This window comes from Triturus cristatus, chromosome 11, assembly GCF_964204655.1.
Source record: "Triturus cristatus chromosome 11, aTriCri1.1, whole genome shotgun sequence".
NCBI classification, from domain to species: domain Eukaryota; kingdom Metazoa; phylum Chordata; class Amphibia; order Caudata; family Salamandridae; genus Triturus; species Triturus cristatus.
Genome location: NC_140594.1, coordinates 105,020,048 through 105,041,869, shown reverse-complemented (window position 1 = coordinate 105,041,869; position 21,822 = coordinate 105,020,048). Strand labels below are relative to the sequence as shown.

General features: G+C 40.7%; 1 protein-coding gene across 1 annotated transcript in view; it reads right to left on the bottom strand.

Annotated features, from left to right (window-relative positions):
* Positions 1-21,822, bottom strand: part of LOC146783422 (solute carrier family 2, facilitated glucose transporter member 11-like) — a 480,741-nt gene that overhangs the window by 46,854 nt on the left and 412,065 nt on the right. Inside the window, exons 9-10 of the mRNA XM_085632832.1 lie at positions 5,891-6,001; positions 1,905-2,006 (exon numbers count right to left, since the gene is read on the bottom strand). Coding sequence (XP_085488958.1) covers positions 1,905-2,006; positions 5,891-6,001 — 213 coding nt within the window. The remainder of the gene's footprint in view (positions 1-1,904; positions 2,007-5,890; positions 6,002-21,822) is intronic.

The window sequence follows — 21,822 nt, the reverse complement described above, 5'->3', positions numbered from 1 at the left end:
TGAGATTTTTGAAGTCAACATTAGGGAGTATTTTTTGAGATGGTCATACATGACACTGTACTATTGTGTCAGATCTTAAAAGGCATGGTTCATTATATCAAGTAAGAGGAGAAGTTCTCAGAATGTGCAAGGCTGCAACAACAAGTATACAATTAGATAGACCTTCAAAAATGTGGCAGTCAGCAATAGCAAAATTCATGTTTTCAGGAGAGCCTATCTCTCTATACTTATGGAGTAAGATTGCACGTCACCTATGACAATGTAATGTGATCAATTGTATATGTACAGGAGAAGTAGGGAAGTCTGATTTAGGTGCAAACTCAGCATTATGTGGGTTGATGGATCATAACACATTGATTTTATACATATTAAAGAAATGCCTGTGTTAAGAGCAATGGTCAGGTGCTGGAGCAGGATTTTCTAAATGAAATCTATAGGGTTTTGAAGCTCTGGTTTGTCTATTTGTCATAATTTAATCTACTAATTATTAATTATTTGTTTTGTGTAAGTGTTTTTATACTGATCAACATGTGTGTTTTAACAAGAGAGAATTACACGTGGGAATGCATATGTGTGCTAACTATTAATAAATGTGCATGTTTTATTAAATAAACGTTGCTGAGTGCTGTTTATTTTTAAGCACGAAACGCTTTTGAATTAATGTTTTTTTTGTGTTGCTAAAGCTAGATAATTGCATACACATAAGGGTATTAGTGGGGTTAACACTGTTCAATCACTATGCTGTGGTAACGTTGTTTTTGTCTCTTTTAATTAAGATGGTCTATTGTGGCCTATTGTGGCCTAATTAAAGATGGCTGACTTTTGAAGCCTGGTTTCGAGTGAGAATTTGTGATGGAAAAGGCCTTGCTGAATATGGATGCGAGTCATCTGTCCACAGTCCTTGCCTGGTTAAAACTTTCCGTGAGGACAGCAGCAGATCTGGGCATGTCTCCAGATGCATTGGGACAGCAGCCTTGGCAGCCTTGGAAAACAAAGGAGCTTTAAAGAAAGACTCTAAACTCTGAGCTCACCAGAGGAAATGTGTGGAAGTTGAGAAGATACATTTAACATTTAGTTCCTGTTCTGTCTTTTTATTTTTGTGACTTTTTCTGAGCGGAGATTTTTCCAAATGTAGCGATGCTACATCCTTTTCCTTCTCGCTCTGCTCAGCGGTTCGGCGGATGAAGTAATATTAAATGTTTCTTTCCTTTGTCTGAATTATTATAAATATACTAGACTAGAGAGGGTTTCCATTCCATTGCGTTTTGCCACTTTGCCATTTTTCTTCCCAAACCTGCGTTGGTGAGGATCGATGCTGTGAGGACGGTGACTTGGGAGATTTCTACTGAGAGACTTGTCCTGATGACCCATTCTGACATTTAGCTAGAATAGGTAATTATGAGAAAATGATTTATTCTGATTAATTTCTTTTGACTAATTTAGATAAAGAATCATAATTTTAAATACGGTGTTGGTGATTATTTCTTGTCAATTATTGAGTACTCTATTTGATTATTGATGTATAGATTGTTTAGATTATGACAATTGCAATAGCTAGGTCTTATCGACCTCGGTGTAGATGTGGGGTTTAGGAGTTTAGGAGTTTTCTTTCCACAGGTTCAATGCTGGTAGAGTATTTGAGTGTATGTTAGGGAAATGGGCCCTAGTGTATGGTGAGTGTATGTGCGTGTAACTGTGAAATTACTCTATCCGTGGAAGTAAGGAGATTTTGTACACCCCAATCTGCATCACAGGCATTTTGTGTTGTCCTTATGGATTGTGTTTTGAGCACAAGCAGAAAAGCCTGACAACATAATTTTCCGAAAACTCTTTTGTAATACATGTCTAGAAACTAAACTTGTCTTGTGTGCATGGATCAGAGAAAGGCAGCAGAAATATCTGACCTGCAAGGAGAGACTGATGGTGAGCAGCACCAGGTCCAATACTATGAGAGAATAGCAAGCCAGTATGAGACCCTTTCTGCCAAACCTCTCAACGAGGAAACTCTGGTGGAAAGAAAGGAGATAAGAATCATAATCTGTGACACAGAGGCACAATTAGTAAGACTTAACATTCAACGCCAGAATCTGCAAACACATAATGCACTAAACTCTCACCTAATTATTATTAGGGGTTGTACCGGTCCAATGGGCCTTCAGGGATTTACTAGCCTGGTCTTTACAAATAAGAAACAAAAGACCTATTTCAAATCAAGAAGGCTAATTTCACTACATGCTATACTTACTCTACTCATAGCAGTAGGCATGACCATGACCATTATATGAAAAATGAACAGGATTCTAGGCTGCAATCTGCACAAATCTGCATATGCACCAAGGAAAGATTTCAAACTTGGTTTCAGCAGTGCAAGCTCCATATTCCACAGAAGTGATATATCCTTTGGATCATTATCTGTTGTTTGATCCTTCTGCAATTCAGAAAGGTCTGAGACAACCAGTGGGCGGTCTCACTGCTTGGGCTTTGATTAAGCTACCCTGGAAAAGTCAGGCAATTGCACAACAATTTGGCAACATACATGCGTTACAATTGTGTTCAGGGGCAAAACTCATTTAGCTCTAAAGTTTTCTGTTGTAAATTTAAAAAAGAATAATTAAAGCACTGTTCACCACACTTCCACGCTTTTTCCAATTTTATTGATTACCTATTTGCTACAAGATATGTTTCCAAGTGCTGTAAACTGTAGTCATTCTGTGCAGGGGTTTTTAAGCTAAGATGTTTTCTGGGCAACTGGTTAATGTACTGGATTTAAATTAGAATGATGTGTCATCCTGGACATCCAGGTTATAGACTCATTGGCTGATATTCAAAGGTATTTTTAATAGAATGTATGGACAGCCAAAACAACTGCAACGAAAGGGGCATTTCACTGAGGCCACACTATCTTGAAATACTAATTCAACCAGTGGAGTGTGTAATGTAATAGGCAATATGATTTTTTCGATAAGATTCTTCAAGGGAAGTTTATAGGCTGAGGTTATTAGAGAGTGATCACAATCTTCTCACAATTCAGATTAGTGCTACAAATGGGTTGATCACCTTTCACTTGTAACTAATAGTACCTCAGGAGGAGAACCAACTAATTGCATCACAGGGTATAGAAACTGCATCAGCATTAATCCTGGAGTGTTTGTCATGAAAAGGGAGTCATTTCCACATCATGTCTAACTCTGAAGTAGTTGCTAATACCAAAAAAATGACATGGAAGTGCCATAATCAAGAAGAAAGCAAAACCAAAGGGGATGATGGATGGAGTGTCGAACATTGCAAGCTCTCACCCCCAGTCAACTGATCTGGGTTTAATCCATCATCATTCTTTAGCTCACTCCGCCACCCCAGTTCAGACATGGCCATATACAAATCAGTCTGACCCTGTGCCTCATGGGAACAGTCCAGCCCGAACTGCCAAGCAATGTCTTCCCTGGACCGAAAAAAATCATCCTGGGACTGGTTTCTGGCTAATCAGCCATCATCAGCCAGGCTAGCTTCAATCCAGTGGCAAAATGAGCAAGGGACCCACGTCTGGGCATACCCTGGCAACTTAGGGCAAACAAAGCAAAACCAAAGGGGATGATGGACGGAGTGTTGAACATTGCAAGCACTCACCCCCAGTCAACTGATCTGGGTTTTCAAGCCGGGTCTGGTGGCTCAGCGGACTAAAGCAGCCACTGCAGTGTCCTGTGTTCGACCTCATTGTCACAGGTTCAAATCCCGGCGGGTACACTCAGCCTTTCATCCATCTGAGGTCGATAAAATGAGTACCATTGAGTTGGGTAACAATGAACATCTGTTATTCAGCGCCAGGACAACTACGGGTAATCGTGCGCTTTACAAATACACCTGTTATGTTATGTTAAATCCATCATTATTCTTTAGCTCACTCCACCACCCCAGTTTAGACATGGCCATATGCAACTGTTCCCATGAGGCTCAGGGTCATGACTGATTTGCATATGGCTGGGTTCAAACTGGAATGGCATGGTGAGCAAAAAAACTATGGATTTAGGCCCAGATCTCTGTACTGGGGAGAATGTATGACATTGTTCTGCATTCTGTCCATCAACTGTTGTTTTTGCATTTTTCACCCCGAGTGGTACGGGAATGCCAGACGTGGGTCCCGTGCTCTCCATGCCACTGGAATCAAGCTATCCTGGCTGAAGAGGGGTGATACCACGAAACCGGTCCTAGGATGCTTGTTTCCAGTCCAGGGAGGACCTGGCTTGGCAGTTTGGGCTGGACTGTTCCCATGGGGCTCAGGGTCAAGACTGATTTGCATATGACTGGGTTCAAACTGGAATGGCATGGTGAGCAAAAAACGATGGATTTAGGCCCGGATCTCTGTACTGGGGAGAATGTATGACATTGTTCTGCATTCTGTCCATCAACAGTTGTTTTGCATTTGTCACCCCGAGTGGTACGGGTATGCCCAGACGTGGGTCCTGTGCTCTCCATGCCACTGGAATCAAGCTATTCTGGCTGAAGAGGGGTGAAACCCCGAAACCGATAGTAGGATGCTTGTTTCCAGTCCAGGGAGGACCTGGCTTGGCAGTTCGGGCTGGACTGTTCCCATGAGGCACAGGGTCAAGACTGATTTGCATATGGCTGGGTTCAAACTGGAATGGCATGGTGAGCAAAAAAACAATGGATTTAGGACCAGATCTCTGTACTGGGGAGAATGTATGACATTGTTCTGCATTCTGTCCATCAACTGTTGTTTTTGCATTTGTCATCCCGAGACGTACGGGTATGCCCAGACGTGGGTCCCGTGCTCTCCATGCCACTGGAATCAAGCTATCCTGGCTGAAGAGGGGTAAAACCCCAAAACCGGTCCTAGGATGCTTGCTTCCAGTCCAGGGAGGACCTGGCTTGGCAGTTTGGTCTGGATTGTTCCCATGAGGCACAGGGTCAAGACTGATTTACATATGGCTGGGTTCAAACTGGAATGGCATGTTGAGCAAAACAACGATGGATTTAGGCCCAGATCTCTGTACTGGGGAGAATGTATGACATTGTTCTGCATTCTGTCCATCAACTGTTGTTTTTGCATTTGTCACCCCGAGTGGTACGAGTATGGCCAGACGTGGGTCCCGTGTTCTCCGTGCCACTGGAATCAAGCTATCCTGGCTGAAGAAGGGTGAAACCCCGAATCCGGTCCTAGGATGCTTGTTCCAAGTCCAGGGTGGACCTGGCTTGGCAGTTCGGGCTGGACTGTTCCCATGGGGCACAATCAAGACTGATTTGCATATGGCTGGGTTCAAACTGAAATGGCATGGTGAGCAAAAAACGAAGGATTTTGGCCCAGATCTCTGTACTGGTGAGAATGTATGACATTGTTCTATATTCTGACCATCAACTGTTGTTTTTGCATAATCAAGAAGAAAGCATCATCCTATAATTACAAATAAATAAAGGCTGTCACAAGTCTCTAATGGATTAAAGGAGGTCTTTTAAAGATTGTGCAGAACCTAGATTGCCATCAACAGACAGAGAATATTTAGGCGTGATTTAGAATTTGGTACTAATGAAAAATCCTTTGTTTTCTGGAGAAAGTGCTAGCCACAGTGGCGAATTGACAGTCAAGCTTTCTCCACCGTGATATTCTTGTGGCATGGAAAAGCTCCACCAATGTTCTTTTCTCCAGGTTTGACATTCCATTCATAAATTTAAGGATTTGTTGTCACTGCCTAACTCTTTATCAGGCCCTTTGCTTCTTGAGTTCAATGAATACTGTTTAAAATCACTAAGTCACACTCAATCATTCATTCATTATCATGTGGCATCGTCCATTGCATTTTAGGAGCAGTACTCATGTTTAACCTTTCATATGTGGAATAAATCATATTGTGATGCAGAATTATTGGATGATTCTTACGCTTAGTATTGAAGCTGAGGATTCACAGGCTCCAAGTCCCAGAACTATGTAAGGAATCAGGTCATTAGAAAAGCCGGCTTTACTGAACACGTCAAAAGAATAGAAGTAGATCTGAAAGACACAGTTATAGTGGCAATTTATTCGACCAGTTAATGATCATTCACAATATAAAACATACTCGAAAAAAATCTTTAAAACATTATACAATGTCAATAGAATAAAACAACCACATAAAATAAAAAACATAAAATGTGTCATACTTCATTATTAATATAAAAATAGCTGTAACAAGACAATCACATTAATTCCCAAATGCTTGGTAGCCAAGAAAAGGAGTTCTAATGGGTGACTAAGATCTTAATCCTAGTTCGACCAGTTATTGATCCTACGCAGTATAAAACATGCTCCAGAAATACATTTCTAAAAATAGAATTATATCACATCATTAATATAAAAAAACCATATAAAGTAGGGGAAATAAAAAAATATCATACTACACTATTGGTATAAAAACAGCTATAAGGGACAATCACATTAGTAACAAACTGCTTAGTAGTCGTGGAAAAAGTTCTAATGGATGGCTCAGATCTTAATCCTAATATGACAGGCATAGAGTAAATACCTTGATATAGAAAACACTAGATATTGTGTGGTATCAGATTTTAGCACTCGCATAGCTTCTACAGGTCGTGTGATAGTCAACAGTCGACATTCCGGAACTCTCCACCTTCTTTTGGTCTTTAGATATGGGTGGCAGATAAAAATGAATAGGCTTATTAAGTTGTCGGTCAGAGTTGTCTCCCACTGACACTGTCTCTGACTAGGGACCGAGCGAAGTCCAGTTGACCGTTCCAACCGCCTGATTACAATGCGACCAAACCCTGTTTACTTGCATACTCATTTTTCTGTATGGGAGCTTGTGTCATAGCTGTAAACTGGCCATAATACAGGCTCATATAGAGAAATGGGTGTGAGTGTGAAACCCTGCACCCTCTCAGGCACCTCATGGCTCCTGCCACACAGTGCAGGGTTTTACAGGGGGGTGCCCTTGGTACCCCATCGACCACCAACTGTAGACCGTGGAGGCAAGGGGGCCCTGGTAGGGGCTCCAAAAGTCACTTTGCAACAGCCATTCCATATTGGAAAGGCCGGCACAGGAAAGCTGTGGGAAGCCAACATTGTAATCCCGAAGGAGGAAATGCCTTCCATAGGGAATTACGGTGTGGCCCCAACCGGCTAAAAGACTCCGAGAGCAAGTCGGAACCGAGTCGGAATGACCGGCTGGTTTATGTTCCGACCGCAGACATCGTAATCGGGCGGTCGGACCGCAAACCGACAGGGTCAGGACGAAAGTCTCCGACTGAGGTCGGTAAGCTTCCAAATAGCGGTCGGAGGCTTTCTAACTGACATCATAATCAGCCCCAATGTGTTCTATGGATTCAGGACAGAGGCTACACACAGGACAAGTTGGATTTACAATGGATTGCTTCCATTTGCTTTCACTAAGGTTCACAGGCAGTGTCCCATACCTATATTGTAAATAAAGTGCACATGCAACTGGTGGGTCTATCTGATTAATAAATGTCTCCAATAAGAAAGAACATTTTATATCTAGGATCCTTTCAGTTAAAGTGCCAAGTGCTAAATAGTAAACACAATAATCCTTACTGTAATCCAAAAACCTTGCTTTTAAAAGGGGTACAACATCTTTGGTCATGGATTTAGGATCCCTCAAACCAAATTCGTACAGCCATTGTTTGACCTCCATGTACCAGCCACTTTTTTATTTTTTAAATATATCTTTATTGGCATTTGAGACAGGAATAGAGAGTACAGCTGTTTAAACATATTCTGAACTTTGCTGCAAGGAAAATCAATTAATCAATACAAAATAGAAGATTAAAACAAACATAGGATGTGTACATACATTGTCCTATTCATCATAAAGCAGCATCACCCATATTATTGCCTCCCTCTGTTTCCGCCTCCTGTGCGGAATTTTCCCTTGACTGATGTCTCTTGAATGCCCCAAAAAAATGTTATTATTTAAACTGAACTACCCTCCCTCCCTTAACTGTACCACCCCCGTTCCATGTCTGCGTGTGTTTCCTTCTTCCTTCTGTCCGTCCCTGTGTGCCACCTATTATTTCTAGGATGTGTATCCTCCTACCTCTCATAATCGTCACCTTATTGTCTTGCTGACCGTTCAGTCCCTGTGACATCAGTCTGGGAAACAGTGGGCAATCTATCAGTCTGCTTGTCCCTCAGCATTGCCTTCCAGGCCTGTAGGTCATCCTCTAGTTTTTCATCCCGTCTGGCTGTTGCATTCGAACCACTTCAGTTGTAGCCCATTCATTCACATCCGCACCCACTGCAACACTTTAGGTGGACTGTGGCTCAGCCACGATATAGCTACACATCGCTTTGCCAACACCAGTCCCAGGAGAACACATTTCCTACTGAGATTCTTGTTTTTAGGTTGGGGCGGCAAACCAAGTAATACAATATGGATCGCTCGGGTATCACTCACCCTGTCGCCTGTTGTAACGTAGCCAGGATATTGGTCCAGTAAGGGTACAGATCCAAGCAGAACCATGCCATATGAATAAAGTCGGCGTCTGCCTCTCCGCATCTGGGACAACGCCCGAGCGATCTGGGTAGATACTATTTAACATTTTGGGAGTAAGGTATGTCTGATGGACAAAATTATATTTTATTAATTTAAAGCAAGTGTTCAAACTCACCTGCTTCACTCCCTTGTGAATTTTAATCCAGTCCTTATCTGCTATAGGGTCCCCTACTATTGTGTCCCATCTTGTCTGTACAGGCAGTGCCTGAACTATCTTGTCCTCCCGAACTGCCCAATACAGATGCAACACAAGTTTTCATCCTTGGGCCATAACTATCAGGGCCTGTGGCACGTTAGTAGTGGGGGGGCTACTCCTGAAACGTGGGCCATAGCTCTGTAGCCATACTGGAGGAACTGCCCAGTGCCCAGACTAAAGGTGTCCATCGCCTGCTCACTGGTAATGTTATCGTATAAGTCTCCCATAGTCAGGCATCCCCCTTCATGCCATCTACGTACAGACATAGTAGTTGAGATTTTAGAGAAGGGTTGTAGTACCCATAGGGGCATGTCTGGGGTGTAGGGCGCCCGTCGTAGCATCTTTCTGACCGTGAGTTCACATATTTCCGCCACATGTCGAATTATGTATGGGCATGTCTGGGGCACCTTTTTCCCCATCATTAGCAGTTCAGTTAGCGTCTGATCTCCAAATGTTCCAGCCAGCAGGCTCTTCTCCCAGTTTTCATCTTCATCTAGCCAATGCACAGCATGTTGAAGCTGTGTGGCCATATAATAAAATTCCAGGCAGGTCCAATCCCCCATCCTGCAACTTTCTTTGCAGTGTGGCCAGTCGCCCAGCCGCTTTATCTAATATTTGGACTTTTGGCCACAGCTTCTTTGACAGAAATCTGTGTTTTGTTAGTCCATAGCATCACTCAGAACACTAAAACCTTTAATACAGCAGCATGGGTGATACTCTTTTGCCCGAGATTAAGGCGTACCAGCCCCTATGGTGTGTTTATTGGGAGGTTTAATATAGATCGTATACATTTATTCTCAAATAGCTCCAAACTCTTTGTCTGTTCCAAACCTGACAGTTCAGCCCCATAAAGAGCAGCACCCGGACGCGCGAGTGCGCAAAAACAAGATGGCCGCCTCCCGGTGAACTCCGTGACAAAGGGGCCCGTTTTATTCACTGAACTTCTCATTTCCATTCAGAATCTGCTGGAAATGAATGTAGCAGCCTTATGAAGCCTTACCTGTTAGCGTGGTGCTGTTGGTTTTGGGTTTGAGACGTCGGAAGGGTGTTTTTTCTTCCTACTGTTCCAGCCTGCTCCAGCTTCGAGCTCTGCATTAAGGTACTGCCCAGATTTCCTGTCAGGGAGTCAGAGCTTCTACTCCCACAGTCTGTTTTAGCTGCTGCACCAGCATTTTCAGTGAAGCAATTTCTACACTTATCTTTTTTACTTGTACATTACATTTAATTACTCCTATTCACTTTTATTATATAAAAATTGAGAATACAAATGTACAAAATCCCACTAATAAGAGGAAGAATCAGATTTCTCCTCCTCCAGTAAAATCTAAAGTGGTGGAATCCAGTGAGCCATCCTTGGCTTTAATTCTTGACGAGCTTCATGCATTGCATGCAAATACTAATACCATTGCGTCAGAGATTAAAAACGTACGCAAGGATGTCAATGAAAGTCTCAGATAATTCAATTAAAATACAAGACAATAAAGTAAAGATTGACGCTTTTACACCACTTGTGACAAAAATGTCCCCCATGTCTACTCTTCTTCTGGATATGGAAAATCGTAAAGGCAATACAATTTGTGTAATTTTAATTTACCAGAGGAGGTTGAAGGCTGTAATTGCAGATTATACTTGGAAAATGGGTTACCTGGCCTTTTAAACATTACATTTCCGGAGAAATTTGAAATTGATAAAGCGCATAGGATTCCATCCCATCGCAATCCTCACCAAGGCAAATGATTTTTAAGGTACTGCGTCACCATCATTTGGTCATGATAAGGAAAACACCACGGGAAATTCCATCTTTAATAGTTAATGGCAACAGAATGTTTATTCACCAAGACTTTGCCAAGGAGACTGTCAAGATTCATAAAGAATTTACTGATTGTCACCCTCAATTGAGAAGTCTTGGTTTTAAATATGGCCTATTTGATCCTTCAACAATGCGTATCTGGAAAGTCCTTCCAACGTCTGGAAGATTTAAAATTATTCCTGGAACAACATCCACAGCTCTCACAACATGCTTGTTTGAGAGCATGATTCTGCTACTTGAATATTGTCTTAACATGTATTTCTGACTAATTTTCTAGCTCTTTCAACGCTGGGTTCCAACGGGTTGGTCATGCTTGTAAAGGGCGTGTGCGTCTCAAAATTCTTATCAATGTTTATGTATGGTCCTCTTTTTTATGGTTGTCTGTTTCTTTTCTTTTTCCCCCTGTTCCTTCTACATTGCTTTAGAACTACTTCTACTCCCTATATTTTTCTTCAAAGTTTTCTCCTCTTCTTAAACCGTATTTCCTCTTCCTCTCTATTTCACTATGGCTAATATTCATAATGTTAAAATTACTTCTTTAAATGTTAAGGGTTTGAGACATCCGGTAAAACGTACAAAGATTTTGGACTATTTAGGAAGCTGTAAAGCAGATATTTGCTTTATTCAAGAAACGCATATTGAAGACAAAATATTGGATTATATGAAAAAAAAGTGGGTGGATACTATTGTCTCTTCTCCTGCCAAAGGGAGATGAAATGGTGTTGCTATTCTTTTTGCTAAAAGACTACATTGTCAAATTTTAAGTAAATCATCAGATTTAGAAGGTAGATATGTCATAGTTAAAATGTATGATTCTGTTATGTTTTTAATTAATGTTTATGGTCCAACTGCTGATGATCCTTTGTTTTGGTCTAATTTAACTACTGAAGTACTAAAGTTAGGTAATGTTCTTCTTATAGTTGGAGGAGACTTTAACCTAATTTCTGATCCTTTATTGGATAGATCATCCTTCACTAAATTTAGACCTCCAAAAGCTTTTCTAACTTTTAAATCTTTCCTTAAAGTTACAAAATTAATTGATATTTGGCGATAGCATTTCCCTACGGAAAAAGCGTTTACCTTTTTCTCTAACCCTCATAATTCACATTCTAAACTTGATTATTTATTAATTTCCAGGAAACGCCTTAATTCTGTGGTTTCTCCTAACATTGGTAATATTGATACATCGGATCATGCTCTAATATCTTTTGTTTTACAATTTAATACAAATTTTAAAACACAATTTAAATGGTGAATGAATACTGATATTGTTCTTAATGGGCAAAACAAACAGAAAATAATAGATATACAGGATTACTTTCAGCTTAACCCAGAAGGTTCTACTTCCCTGGTGAATAGATGGGACGCCTTTAAAGCTTATATTCGAGGTGCTTCTATCTTTCTCATGGCGTATGAAAATAAAACCTTTAATGTAAGAATTAAAGAATTGGATAAGCAAATTGCTAAATTTGAGAGGCTTTTTATTACTTCTAATGATCCTCAATATAAGTTCAAATTACAAAAACTCAGATATGAATTTAATTCCATTCGTAGTAGAAGAGCTGGTATTCAACTTTCCAAACCAAGACAAAATTTTGTTTTACTGCTAACAGATCTGGACGGCTTTTAGTTAAATATCTACGTATCAAAAAAGATAAAGCCCAAATAAATTCAATTCATGTTACCAATGGGAAAATTGCCATATCACAGAATAATATTGTTAATGATTTTGTAAATGATTATACTAATTTATATAATCAACCTAATTCTATTGATTCTTCTTTAATTGATTCTTTTTTATCTACTTGTGGATTACCCAAAATTTCTCATTCAGCTAAAAATAAATTAGGCCTGCCCATTACTGAACATGAAATTCGATTAGCTATCAAATCTTTTAAGCAAAACAAATACCCTGGACCTGATGGCATCCCAGCTGAAATTTATAAAGAATTTCAAACACAACTTACTTCTCATTTATTTAAATTATTTACCTTTTTTAGCGCTACAGGGACTATTACAGGCTCTTTTACTGAAGCATTAATTGTTGTATTGCCTAAGCCCAATAAAGACCCTACACTAGTTTCAAATTATCACCCTATTTCCTTATTAAATCAAGATTGTAAGCTATATGCCAGAATACTTGCTACCAGGTTAACCTCTGTTTTAGATTCTATTATTCATCCAGATCAATCTGGGTTTATGATAAATAGATATTCTGCCAATAATACAAGAACATTATTGCATGTTATAGAATAAGGGTTTAATTTATCTATACCAGCAAGAGTGTTAGCACTGGATGCTGAAAAAGCCTTCAATAAAGTTCACTGGCAGTTCTTATTCCGTACTTTATTTGCATTTAATTTTGGTGATTTATTTATTCGTATGATATCTGCTCTATATTCTACTCCTACAGCCTGTTTATTTATTAATGGCCACATTTCTAACCAACTTTCTCTTTTCAGAGGTACCAGACAAGGTTGCCCACTCTCCCCGCCCCTATTTCTTCTTGTGAGTGAACCTTTGCTTGTGTCAATTAGGAAATGTAATGATATTAATGGTAGTAATATTAAAGAGGTCAATGTTAAAACGCTAGCATATGCAGATGATGTACATTTATTTATTAGTAATCCTATCTCTTCACTCCCTCCTTTATTTGAGATAATCTCATCCTATTCCATACTTTCTGGTTATAAGCTTAATACTAATAAAACTAAAAATTTTCCTATAAATATTAATTGCAGCCCAGATATGTTACCCATGAAAGATATAATTTGGCAAAGAGAAAAATGTAAATACTTAGGTATTTCATTCTCATCTACTATAAAATCTACAATTTCATTAAATTGTGAGTCTATTCTAAGTTATATTAAGGATAAAATATCTAAATGGTCTCCACATCATCTTTCGTGGTGGGAGAGAATGAATTCCATAAAAATGACTATAGCGCCAAAAATATCTATTCCCTATCCATGATTCCTACCCAATTTCCTATGAAGTTTTATAAAGATATAGATCGACTTCTCACTAAATTTCTTTGGTGCAATAAGGCACCTTGTATTAGTTATAAAAAATTAAAACTGCCTAAATGTAATTCTGGAACCTTGATTGTGAATATATAATGTCTAACTTGTAAGTTATACAATGTTCAGAAAAGGCCAGATACACACTGGTGTCATAAGGGAAATGCACAACATACCACAACTATTTAATTGGAACCTCACAAATTCAAAAAGAAAAGAACATACGACCGCGCCTTCGTGGGTCTAGCCCCAAGAATTTGGAACGCTCTTCTGCCCGATGTCCATTATAACTCTTCGACCTCCTCATTCTAAAAACAAGTCAAAAGATTTCTCCTGAATAACCAGCAGCAACAATCATCCTGAAGACAACATACCTAACTTTTACACCCTACAGACAATAGGGCTATCTCATTTGTTGAGACATTTTTGGGATGCAACATATTTTCTCACTACATGTTCCACATGTTTGGGTTCACTCTTACTGTATTTGGGTTGGTTTACTACAAATGTTTATGATGTTTACTTGCTTAGTGACCATTCGTACCCATTTTCTGCTGTACAGCCCTCTGATACCCCTATGGTTCTTGTTCGCGCTATATAAAACTTTACAAATAAATAAATAAAAATAGTGGCTGATGCATAATTTTCAGATGGATTGCGGGGAGCTTCCTCTGTGTAGAGCAATATTCACGAATGGGATTGTGTTATACCTGTACCCATGAGATCTCGTCATTGAGGTCATTTATATAGCTCCTCAAGAAGTAATATTCTTTGTTTTCCAAGACAACCCATTGAATGTTGTGTTCTGAATGTTTAATATCCATGTAGTGGGCTGTCATGCGTGTTGTGTTGTAGCTACATCCGTCGTTACTCCTGTGTTCATTAATCCTGATCCTTGACCTTTCTTGATATAATTCTGATACATTGGAGATTGCAGAGACAGGTGATCATAAACATAACGTTTGTGGTCTTACAGTTAGTGTGTTTCCATATTTCCAATGGGGTGGTCAATCCAAGGTCAACCATCTTGGTGTAAAGACAGATGTGGGATCTGCCACATGGGTAACATCAAGAGATGGGGAAGATCCCATAGTCCATTATCTCCTGGGATGGCCTGTTTCTTCAATTGTGGATGTGTCTTCAGTAATATGTTACTGATGTTTTCACTTCTTCTAAAGGAGAAAAGGGAGGAGGTTCCCATTCTCATCTTTTGATGGTTAATATGTTCCAATGTTTAGTCATGATATTTGTACTTTATTCAATACATAGGAGAAGGTAGTCAAGCAAGCAATCCTATTGCTGGGTTGTCTGGAATATGTTTCCACCATGGAATGCCTACAGTTGTTACGTTCCCTTTTATTAGCTTATTTTATATTCCTGTCAGGTTAGTTATATGCTTATAACTTTTTTCCAGATCTTGTACTTGTTCATCATATCAGTGGGAATCATTCTGTTGAATACATAGGAATTGGTCATATATGATATTCTCTCTGAGGGCCCGTCGGTGGTGGCTGTCAATTCTAAGCAGAATGTTCCTGCCTATAGGTTTGTGATATACTTCAATTTGCAGTCCCTCATTAAGGGTAGTGATCAAGATAATTTTAAGTCGGGTCTTTGTGTTTATCTATTACGCAAAGCTGATAGCCTGTTGAGAACTACGTGTCCATATGGGTATAACATCGTTGAGGTATCAACATCACAATTTTATGTGTTGTCGGTGTGGAAATAGGGTCTTCCCTGAACAGGTGGAGGGATAAGTAAGCTACACTGTAGGGCAAAGGTACTGCCCATTGAAGTACCCTATATCTGATGATACAGGGTACCTTCATACTCAAAGGTTTTTCCGTAAGAGCTATTTCGGCAAATGGTACTACAAAATGTTGTGGTGTTATGAAATCCCATTCAGTGTTCGATGAAAAGTTTTGAATCGCATATAATGTTTGGACAGGTAACTCCCAACAAGGCTATCAGCTTTGCTCAGTTTAACTTGTCTATATGCCCAAAATTCCCATTCATCATGAGCAATACATCCTTAGACTTTCTCGACTTCTTGATCATAATCTCTAAGGAGAGCCTACAAACTGAAATATATCACAAACTTGTGGATAGGAAAATTCTGCTTGGGTTTGACAGCCAACCCACATGATTCCTTAGAGGAAACGTCCCATATGGTCTATTCCTACATGTTCAACTAAATTGATCCCAGGTCACAGATATGATGAAAAAGCACAAGACTGATAAAAAATGACAAGCAGGTAACTACTAAGACAGTATTATGTTTTTTAAAAGCTAAGAAATGGATGTGTAAGAACTGTAGGGAGGCCTTGCTGGAAACATATCCAAGACAACACAATAGGATCGCTTGTGTGCTTACCTTCAGCCCTACATCCAATAAAATAAAATGATCATTATTAATATTGGATTGTCTAATCATGTGGAGACAAGAATGGAATTCCCTAATTTTTTCTCTTAAAAGCACTCAAACACCAGTGATGTATTAATACACACACATCCACTATGGGGTCTTCCCTGCCCATGTGCCAGATGCAGCCTTTGGTCATTCACCAAGACAGCCAAAAGGATTGAACTTGGATTGACCATTCCATGGGGAATAAGAAAACACACTAACTGTAACATCACAGGTGTTAACTGATCACCTGTTCCTGCAAACTCCGATATATCTAAATTACTTCAAGAAAGGTCGGAATTAGGATTAATGAACATAGGAGAAACATCAGAAACTTAGTAAGATTAAGAGATGAGCCCACATTCAGCCAGCACCACCCCTAGGGTGACTCATCCTGCAAGCTGGAGACTCCCCAAAGCCTTGGGTAGCGTTTCAGCACTTAGAAAATCACCTACAGTCTCAGTCCACAAGCACCAACAAACAGAGCCCGGTCCACTGTCTTGTAGTTCCCTAGCCTGACCGACACTGCAGATGACCAGAAAGTACTTGTGCTCTGAAAGGTCAGATATGTCTTCCCACTGAGTGTGCCGACATCAGGACCAACCGGACCTGTGTGGCACTAACCCCAGGGTACTGGACGGCTTGCACCAAACCCCAACAGTGAGAGTCCAGTCTGGATCCCCATTGCACAAGGACCAAGCAGCCACCAAGGGATGCCAGCATCACTGAGACCCACTTCGAGAGTGGCCTAGCTGCCTTGATTTTGCCCCTGCCGGCTGTTTGCCACTGACAGCGAGGTGCATCTTTGTGTACCCATCCCATCCGACCAAACCACTCTGCATCGAAGACACCCGGCCTGGGACCCAACAAACAGGCTGTGCCCCATGTTTCAAGACTTCTTGTGTCATAAGCTCCCATTTGGTAGCTCCCAGGCTTGCCTGCAAGTACCCCTTTGCAGCCTCTTTCCAGGTGGCCCCCACTTCTCCGTAGTGCTCCAGCTACCAGCCTCACTGGCACCCCGCTCACTATAAAACCCAGGCAGTTCCCAAAGAACTGCTGGTAGTAATTTGGACCTTGGCCCACTACAATGCCTAACCCAGAAGGTGAACCCCCGGAAACTGAGTGTACCTACATTTCTTCATCTCTGAATTTTCCTTCCATAGGATTACATTGTGCGTAATTGTGCAGAACTTTAAAAGTTTTACTTATCTCTATGAATTTCTATTGAAAGCAGTAATTCTCTTTTAACAAAGTTCTTGGTTTGGAAAGATATATAAAAATTAGTGTTATTTTTCTAATTTGGTCTCAGATTTATTCTTTGAATGTGTCTCATTTATTACATCTGTGACTACAACAAATGTTTAGCACTACCCTCTGATAACCAGGAGCATCTCGTGCAGCTTAGCACTACCCTCTGATAACAAGGAGCGTCTTCTGCAGGTTAGAGCGGTCGGGTGGGGTGGGGCAGGAGTTGACAGATGACGAGGAGGAAAAATAAAATGCTTAAAAAAAGATAACCACTTACCTTATGCTCGCCGCGTCACCGAGTCAGCAATGCCGCGAGCGCAAGGTAAGTGGTTTTCTTTCTTTTTCATTTTCTTTTCCCTCGTCGTCTGTCGACTCCCACCCCACCCCACCCCACCGCTTTTACCTTTGCAAGCCGCTCCTGCTGATAACCCTAACTGCTCACCCACACTACCACAAAAGAGAACGTTAATATTATCTGCTTTGCCTCTGAAAACCAATTGAGGACTCACTGCACTCTCTGCACAGTGTACTTCATTTTGGTACACTATATAGTGAGCCAACTTCCCACACTCATGTCACCTGACTACACAGAGGATGGTACTCAACAACAAACTATGGTGCTTATATGGCTTGATTACCCATATTGAAGGCCTCAATGATGACATCCTATGGTTAGAGATGTAACCTCAGTCACATCCGGGAGTCATACACTACACATAAGAAGATTCCCATAATCCGCACCAGACACTATGGAATCCTTGTGTAATGGTACGCAATCCACAATGATGTCACAGTCTTTATAGGAGCTGTACATTTCTAAAAAATGTATAACTTCATGTTATGGTTTACAGTTACATGAGTTTTACTTTTCAGAGGCCCATGGACCCTCACACATTGCCACTTTAACATTTTATATACATGGTTTATGTGCTAATAAATGGAGACCTACGCCATGCCTATACATGCGTACATATGCATATATAATATATTACCCTTATCTAGAGGTAAAGACATATACATGTATAACAATCGGCCCCTGTGTAATTTTAAAATTCTAACAGCTCACACTTTTTTTTATCACGTCTTAAACAAGGTATATTGTCTTACAGACCAACATGACTTTTAAGCATTGGCACATTCAATGGGCGCAGTCACACGCACTTGTCTTCCGACATTGAGGGCTGTATTATGCAATCTAGTGCTTCAATGATGCGCTGCATGTTGCACGCTAACATGACATGTCATGTTAGCACACATCAGATACTTTGATGCTATGAGGTGGGGTTGTCTTCAATTTAGATGAGCATGTGCGGCCCTCCTCTGAGATTTGGATGTGGCACCACATTTAGGCTAATGGCAGGTGTTACCCTGTGAGGATGCAATTATTTTCCATAACTGGGCCAAACATTTTTGCAGTTTTGGCTCTTCTTATTTGATAATGTTTGAACTCTTTCATTATTCCCCTAAGCAGTAGTGTGTGACTACAAGGTATGCCCAGTAACCCCACCTCCATGTGGCTTTGAGTATCCTATATCTGGTTAAAGGACTACTGAGTGCTGTGTTCTTCTTTTGATGTGGTTTGCTGCACTCACCATCACTATCCTGCAGGAATTTGCAGAGTTTTGAATACTGTGTTCTACACACGTTGCATACTACTAATTTCTATGCTACTATCTCGAATAGAGAGCATTAAGATATCTGGGAGTGAAGACCACTCATTTATGTTTACATGTTGTTAATGTTGTCCTGTTTACATTTTTCAAGAACTCTAACTTAGAAGACTGCTGCTACTTCCATAGCGAGAACTACATGCATTAGACAAGGACACGTGGACATGCATGTGTGAATGAGAGTTGAGTGAACCAAAGAGATCTCAATCCCGAAGAAAGCCTTGGTCTCCTGAGAGGGGCATAGAAAGGATGAAACATGTTGATCTAAGGGACAAACCCGCAATAATTATCACTGGTGCCCCATCACTATTGCTACTATTTGTATTTGTATTTATTAATCGCAACATTCATCCGAGGGACATCACGGTGTCAGGAAAGCGTTATCCTAATAAGGAAATGTCGATTGTCTGGACAGTTTAAAGGAGTGGGGCCTTAGACAGGATGACAATAGGTATGTTTTGCTATGTTCTAGGGAACAGCCAAGCTTTCAGTTTCTTCCTACACGACAAATATTCGTCCGTTAGGCGAAGGTCTAAGGGTAGTTAATTCCAGTGAACGGCCACCAGATTAGAGAAGAACCGGCCTCCTGCTCTAACTTTCTTGATACGTTTGATCTTGGCTAGGGCAGGATAGCGAGATCTCAGATTTCTTGTGGGAGTATAGAATTCGATTTTATCTTGCAAAACTTGGGGGGCACTCTTATGTAATGCTCTGTGTATATTACACAGGAGCTTGAACTTAGCCCTTTGGCGTACGGGCAGCCAATATAGTTTCCCTCAGACTTTCAGATGCCGAGCTGTATTTGCTTTTATTCCAGATCAGTTTAGCAGCAGCATTCTGGACCACCTGTGATGGGGGAAAAAGATACTCGGGCATGCCCACATAGAGCAGGTTCTCATAATCCAGTCTGCTAGAAAGTAGTGCCTGGGTAATGGACTTTCTACAGTTTAAGGGGATCCATGAGAAAAGTCTGCATAGTAGTTTCAGCACAGCAAAGCTTTTGCAGCACAGCGTTCGAACTTGGTCTTGCATTGTTGGTTAATTATCGATGAGTATGCCCAAGTTTTTTGCAACTCGCTTGGGTTCTGGGGGGGCTCCTAGCACCCGGGGCCACCAGGTATTGTCCCATACTAAGTGTGCTCCACCGAAAAGCAGGATCTCAGACTTTTCAGCATTTAATTTCAAGCAGTGTTCTGTCATCCAGGTTGCTGTTTCTACGAGACAGTTGATTAGGTTAGTTTTGGTATCATCATGCCTTTCTTCAAAGGCAATTAGCAGCTTCGTATCATCCACATAGGAGCAGATATTAAAGCCCCATTTCCTGCTAAGAGTGGGGCTCAGGGAGGCCCTTGAGGGACTCGGTATTTGATAGTTTTTGAACTGGAAGAAAAGGGGCCCATTTGGATCTTTTGCGTTCTATTGCGTAGGGAGGAGGTTAACCACTGAAGAGCTTTCGAATGTATTCCGTTTTCATGTAAGATACTCAACAGGTGGTCGTGAGATACAGTATCAAAAGTTGCCGTTAGGTCCAAAAGGATTAGTGCAGCAGCTTTACCCTGGTCCACCAAGGATCTGATGTTGTTTGATACTGCAAGTTAGATGGCTTCTGTATTGCTAGAAGCTCTATAACTGGTGTGAGATGGATCTAAAAGTTCATTAGTTTCTAAAAAATTGACCAGTTGTTTATTGACCAGTTTCTCCAATACTTTAGACAAGTATGGTAATTGGGAGATTGGTCGGTAGTTTGCAGGATTATAGATTCCCATGCCTGCTTTTTTTAATAGTGGAAATACAATGGTTTCCTTCCATAAATCTGGGAATAATGTAGAATCAAGAGATTTATTGAAGATGCGGGTAACATACAGGCTTAGGACCGATGCAAGCCACGAGAAGATAAAGGGCCATATGTAGGTGGCATACACTTTACCGATTCTTAAATACCGAATCTTACCGATTCGGTATTTAAGAATCGGTAAAGTGTATGTAGGTAAAAAATCGGTAAATGTTACCGAATCGGAGTAAGTCGGTAATTACCGAATCGGTATTTACCGATTCGGTAATGAGGCATACCTTCCCATTGATTGAATCAATGGGAAGGTATGCCTCATTACCGAATCGGTAAATACCGATTCGGTAATGGGGGGAGCACATTCAAGGGTGGCAGGGTGTCACATTGACACCCTGTTGCACCCCTGATTCTTCCATGTGTGCACATGTGGCGCACATACATGCCCTAGGGGCATGTATGTCTGCCACATTGCACACTTCACAGTGCACAAAAATGCATTTTCACACCTATTCGTCATTTACCACCAACTATTAGTTGGTGGTAAATAACGAATCCCCACACCCACCACACAGTCCCCCTACATCTCATTACTGTATTCGGTATTTACCGAATCAGTAAAATTACCGAATCGGTAATTTTACCGATTCGGTAAATTACCGAATACAGAAATGAGCCCCCTACATGTCAACAGCCTAAATACCGGTCGGTAACGGTATAATTACCGAAATTGGCCGTTACCGACCGGTATTGGGCTACGTACATGAGGCCCAAAGTGAGGGCAGGGGTCGAGTGGGGATCCTGCTTTGAGCTCAGTCATTGCTTTTGCAACCTGTTCTTCCGAAAAAGGGGCCAGATTCCTTAGGTAAGCGTGTCCTTTAGGGTGTGGCGCTAATTTTTCCCAATCTGATTTGTTAGCAGTGGGTTGGCTGTTGAAGGAGGAGTACATTTTGGAGACTGTATCAGTGAAGAAGCTGTTAATCAGCTCACAATTGTCAATTGAAGGAGTTATAGTATGGGACATACTAGTTGGTTTACAGAGTTCCTTCACTATTTTGTATAATTCTTTAGATTAATTACAGTTATCTTCTATTCGTTTTGTAATTAGTGTTTTTTGCACTTTTGAGGGCATTATGGTATGGTCTATCACTGCTTTCTTTAGATAG